This window comes from Cucurbita moschata, unplaced genomic scaffold, assembly GCF_002738365.1.
Source record: "Cucurbita moschata cultivar Rifu unplaced genomic scaffold, Cmos_1.0 Cmo_Scf00008, whole genome shotgun sequence".
In the NCBI taxonomy this organism is placed as follows: Eukaryota; Viridiplantae; Streptophyta; class Magnoliopsida; order Cucurbitales; family Cucurbitaceae; genus Cucurbita; species Cucurbita moschata.
In genome coordinates this window covers 5200792-5206791 of record NW_019268524.1, presented here as the reverse complement: position 1 = coordinate 5206791, position 6000 = coordinate 5200792, and the positions used below count along the sequence as shown (strand labels likewise).

Sequence of the window (6000 nt, the reverse complement as noted above, 5' to 3'; positions counted from 1 at the left end):
GATTGGGGGGGGGGGGTCCCAAAGAAGGGAACGAGTGCCAGCGAGGACACTGGGCCCTGAAGGGGGTAGATTGTAAGATTTCACATCGGCTGGGAAGGAGAATGAAGCATTCTTTATAAGGGTGTGGAAACCTCTCCCTAGTAGACACGTTTTAAAAACCTTGAGGGGAAGTTCGAAAGGGAAAGCCCAAAGAGGACAATATCTACTAGCGGTGGGCTTAGGCTATTACAGTTTTTATCCTTTTCATGGTGGTAGAGTATGTCAGACTCATAAGTTTCTAGAAGATATTTTAACATGTCAGGGCTTGTCTGTCAAGTTTGGAATCCTAGGTGAACTCCTACGGTGTAATAATCAATGTTACAGTTCTCTTTATCCAGCCATCTTTCCTAGCAAACAGAAGAACATATCAGCAGCCTCCAACACTAAGAAATTTCAATCGATCAAATGATATGCTTTTGAAAAATGTGAATTATGATGAAGCCAACAAGGAAGTTAATACTCCAGAGAAGGATTCAACTCAGATATCAGTTTTAATATATAAGAAAGTTAGAATGCACTAACCATCCTAGAAGATTAGCAATCATGATCTCCTAAATATGTGGTGGCGGCCTAAAACTTCTGGGATTCCCAGTGCAGAAATGCTTTCACAGCCGAACAGTTCTTGGAGTTTTGCATCACACAACACCGCCATTGGGTTTAGTGGGTCCTGTTTTTACAATCCCAAAACACAAGAGTAGAAACCAGGCCATTTCAATTTAAGTGAATGATAATGGGAAAATGGGAGAACAACATCCCAAGATTAGTATGGTAACAACACAAGCACACCACTAGCAAATATTGTCCTATTTGGGTTTTCCCTTTCGGAATTCATTTGGGTTTTCCCTTTCGTAATTCCCCTCAAGGTTTTAACCGCATCTGCTAGGAAGAGGTTTCTACATTCTTATAAGGAATGTTTCGTTCCCCTCTCCAACAGATATAGGATCTCACAATCTACCCGGGGGCCAGCGTCCTCGCTGGCACACCACCTGGTGTCTGGCTCTGATACCATTTTGTAACAGCCCAAGCCCAACACTAGAAATATTGTCCTCTTTGGGCTTTTTCTTTTGGGGTTCCCCTCAAGATTTTAAACGAGCTGTTGGGGAGAGGTTTCCACACCCTTATAAAGAATGTTTCGTTCCCCTCTCCAACCGATATGAGATCTCACAATCCACCTCCTTGGGAGCCCAACGTCCTCGCTGGCACACCGCCCGGTGTCTGACTTTGATATCATTTGTAACAGTCCAAGCCCACCGCTAGCAAATATTGTCCTCTTTGAGTTTTCCCTTTCGGGCTTCCCCTCAAGGTTTTAAAACGCATCTGCTAGGGAGAGGTTTCCACATTACAAGGAACGTTTCGTTCCCCTCTCCAACCGATGTGAGATCTCACACTCTACCCCCTTTGGGGGCCCAGCGTTCTCGCTGACATACCGCCCGATGTCGGGCTCTGATACCATTCATAACAGCCCAAGCTCACTGCTAGCAAATATTGTCCTCTTTGGCTTTCCCTTTCGAGCTTCTATGCCCTTATAAGTAATGTTTCGTTCCCAGATCATTTAACAAACAAATGATGTATCACGTTGAAGAACTGGTGCAAGACTAATTGGAAAACATTTTAAATGTCATGCAAAACAGAATAGTAATAATCTATATAAACAGACACGATTTTCTTTTAAATCCTCAGGTCAGGTGTATAAATTAGGAACTAAATCATTCCGGTACTTCGTTTAATTTATATGAGAAAGAAAAGTAAAAGGCCCAATAACTTTGACGGAAGCTCATGGAAAGTATTACTCATTACGATAGATAGACAAAATGCAAGAAGGTAAAAGTTGCAATAGTTTATTTTCAAACCTCAAGATGATTGGCTCTTATGTATTCCCATATGCGTCTCAGAACCTCTGATTGGAGCATCTCCCTTCCATCAACACCAAAAAAACTTGCAAGAGCTTCAGATATAATCACAGAAGGACAAACACTAGGTTCTGCAGCTTTTACAGCAATTGCAGGTTCACTCTCCACTCGTGCCTTCTTCGAACTTGATGGTTCTGACAGGATTATAAAATAAACTGTTGATTTCTTCCAGAACCAAAGGGGCACAGAGGCATCAAACTGGATACTTACTTGTAGGTTCAAGAGAAATGATGTGCTTGGCTAGCAACTTATTCATTTTGAACATGTCAGTGCAGTCTGTTTCAAATACCAACCGCAACTCATCGTTGCATATTATTTTTCTTTTGTTACTCGGATCCTGTAGGTTATTTTTTCTGATGTATGCCCATAGCTGTTTCACTATCTGGATCAAGGCAAAAGCATCATATGAACCTCATATGTAATAAATAGAAAATCAAATAAGAAAGTGGTAAGAACCTCAGTTCTTGGCAATTCTGGTTGCCCAACAATCGTCTGAAGTTCAGGAGAAACGCCACAAAGCTTGTTTAGCCCGCCTGGGCCTCCTCTTCTCTTAGTCTTGGTCTGAGTGCTGCATTCGAGCGGTAAAGGTGAGTTTAATCAGCCAGAAGATACATATTCAGGTTATCAAAACAAGAGAACAAACAAAAATCCATGCTTACGGCTACCAGCTGATATGCAGATTCAACAGGATTACAAGCTCTAAGCCACATGGCTTGATTGCACAATAAAAGTAAGCCCAGATTGGAAAAGTTATAGCGATTTTTATAGAAAAGTGCACATACAATATAAAGATTCCTCACAAGTAGATGCCATATATCGATATCTATTTCCAGTAAACTGGGGCAGCTTCCATCCTCATCTAATTACCTTCCGTGCTGATGCACAAATCCAAAGTTACAAATTCCCATGAAAATTTTGTCTGTATATCTTCAATGGCTGTGCTGACCAGACTAGCAACTAGTTGTTCTAGGCTTTAAAGGAAACAAACAAAAAACAAATGAAAACTCAACGTGCTCGTATTAGATACCTATGAACACTCATTTGACAAGACATCATAACAGGCAATTTACTTTTTCAACAGCCAAGACAAAAGCAGAAAGTCACAGAAACTCTGAGTAATCTTCTGAACACAGAGATTAACTAAGCAGGGGCTCACCAACATTCAATGGAAACTTAACAATATCGAAACCCTCGAGAAAAACCAGTAATTAGTGCACTACACACTCCAAAACCCTCACAGCAAAGGTCAAAGCAAGTAAACAAACAATTTCAATACCTTCTGGCCCTATTTCTGAACTGCTGAAGTAGCGAATTTCACAAATAACTCCTACCCTTACTCGATTACACTAGAAAATCAACTACACTTCAAAATTGAAAGATATTCGCACAAACATGCACACCCAAAACGAAGTAAATCAAAAGTGAGGGGACTCAAAAAGAGCCAGAATTCTAAAATTTGAAGAACCCACCTCTCCTTCGGCGGGTCAGAACCGACAGCAGTGGAAGGAGCGGCGGCGGTTTCCGGCTTAGCCGGAGGAGGCTGAGCAGTGAAAGTATGAAAAGCAGAGGAAGTGGGGGAAGGAGCAGATGGGAAATTAGGGCTTTGATGGGGGGGAAGGATGTCTTTCTGCGAAGAAGGCGGTGGTTGCTGCTGTTGATGATGATGATTCTGATGAATTTGAGGCTGTTGAGGATGAGAGCGAAGGATTAGCTGAATCTGAGCATGGATGAAATCAACCTTATGAGACAAATCGAGGCCAAGCTTGGACTGCAACTCAAGAACAACAGCGTTGAGGGAAGAAAAAGGGTTAGGGTTTGAAGGAGAAGCGGAATCGCGTAAGAGACATTGTAAAGCTTCAGAAAGCTCTTGGTCTGAAACCATTTTAGCTTCTTGTAGCTGCTGCTGCTGCTGCTGCTGCTCAAAATTGGTTCATAAATTAACCGAAATTAACGGTCCCTTGCTTCCTCGGCTTCACTCTATCTCTCTCAAGAACTCTCTCTCTCTTTCTCTCTCAAGAACTCTCTCTCTTTCTCTCTCTTCTTCTTCTTCCTTTCTCTCTCTTTCTGTGTGTTCTGTGTAGAAACACAAGATGACAAAGCCGTCCATTTGGGAAGGTGGGTGTGTGTGCGGGTCACCAAATACACCAATCATTGCTTGCCACGTAGCCTCTCGTCTTCTCTATTTTTTCTTTTTTTTTTTTAATTTCTTTATTTACATTTATTCATCTTTTTTATTATCTTACACAGGTATATACGGACGTATTAATTATTAAATTATTTATTTAAAAATAATTATTAATATTGGTAAATAAACAAATTTAGAAATTAAATTAATTATTATAATAATATAAGATTTATAATTATATTTCATTTAATATAATTTATTATACTATATTAGATTTTTTAAATATAAGTTGGATTATGTTTAAATTATTTAATTTAAATTATTTATTTGAGAATAATTATTAATTCTTATTGCAAACTGGAATTTAAAGTACATAAATTAAAATTAAATTTAAATTATTTCAATAATGTAAAATAGTTAACAACATTTTATTATCTAAAATTAAATAACCCTAGTAAAATTGTTGAAAATATTTTATTTATAAGAAATTCCTATAACATTAAATAATATTTTCACCCTTTTTTTTTTTTTTATTATGACCTTGTTTTTCTAGAACTAGGTTAAATCTTATTCTTGAATGTTCCCGTATCTCGATGGACAGCCTGCAAACACTTACAGCAAACGGGGGAAAATGGTGAGTATAAAAACACTTCATAAACAGCCTACTTGAAGGCTCTCGTCGCATCCTTAACTTAGTAGGTATCCACGTGTTTTACTTTGAGCTCTAGGAAGTTCGAGCCTTGTCTTTACTGTTGTTTGAGCATCTGGTTCTCTAGCTGTTCATGGATTTGCTTTGAATTTGGAGGTGGTGGTTGACTAATTTTTTGTGTTGTGGGTTTATTGGGCGACAAATGTCATCTCTAAGGTGGACTGCCTTGTTTTTAGGGTGTCTAAGCGATTTAAATCTCATCTGTTATTTTCATAACACTCGGGTTTAACTCATCAAGGCTAATCCAATATCTAGGTGCGCTCAGGTCTAATCCTCTAATTTCCACGCACAATCCTAGGGTGCTCGGTCTATAGAAACGTACTGTAACGACTCAAGCCCACCGCTAGCAAATATTGTCCTCTTTGGGCTTTCCCTTTCGAGCTTTAAAACGTGCTAGGGGATGGTTTCCACACCCTTATAAAATGGTGTTTTCTTCTCCTCCCAACCAATGTGGGACATCACAATCCACCCCCTTTGGGGCCAGTGTTCTTACTGGCACGCCGCCTTGTATCTACCCCCCTTTCGGAAACAGCGGATGTAGGACCCCACTAAATCCACCCCCTTTGGGACAAGCGTCCTTACTGGCACACTATCACGTGTCTACCCCCCTTTGGGAAAGAGTGGGAAGGTTGGCACATTGTCCGGTGTCTGGCTCTGATACCATCTGTAACGCCCCAAGCCCACCGCTAACAGATATTGTCCACTTTGAGCTTTCTCTTTTAGCCTTCCTTTAAGACTTTAAAACGCGTTTGCTAGGGGAAGGTTTCCACATCCTTATAAATGGTGTTTTGTTCTCCTCCCCAACAAATGTGGAACATCACACGTACTAATCTAGATCAACGTGAAAATCGCTCAACTCTAGCCTTAATCTTAACTTGATTCATTCATGCATGCTTTGTTAGGGAGGTATTCTTATCGACCATCAAAAGCACGAAAAACATAATCTAAACATTCATTTGAACTCAACAAAGAGATAACATCTATCAATTACTCGAAGCACACATCACAATATTCCGTCCTCTTTTTTGATTAATCTAGAAAGCATAAAAAATAGACATGCAACTTAAATTTCCGTCCTAGGGGCATTTCAGTAATTTTTTCGTAACATACATAACATTCTAATCTCTAGTGAACGTCTCAATAGGATTCAAACCCATATGAAGTTTTAACCATCAGAGAAAAAAGAAGAATGAATCTGGTAAAATTCTCGATAAATT

General features: G+C 39.6%; 1 protein-coding gene across 1 annotated transcript in view; it reads right to left on the bottom strand.

The window, feature by feature from the left end:
- LOC111446611 overlaps positions 1-4019 on the bottom strand; it is a 5978-nt gene extending 1959 nt beyond the window's left edge. The window contains exons 1-5 of the mRNA XM_023085479.1: positions 3419-4019; positions 2406-2517; positions 2160-2331; positions 1890-2083; positions 562-706 (exon numbers count right to left, since the gene is read on the bottom strand). Coding sequence (XP_022941247.1) covers positions 581-706; positions 1890-2083; positions 2160-2331; positions 2406-2517; positions 3419-3831 — 1017 coding nt within the window. The 5' untranslated portion in view covers positions 3832-4019 and the 3' untranslated portion in view covers positions 562-580. The remainder of the gene's footprint in view (positions 1-561; positions 707-1889; positions 2084-2159; positions 2332-2405; positions 2518-3418) is intronic.
- Between the last annotated feature and the right edge of the window lie 1981 nt (positions 4020-6000).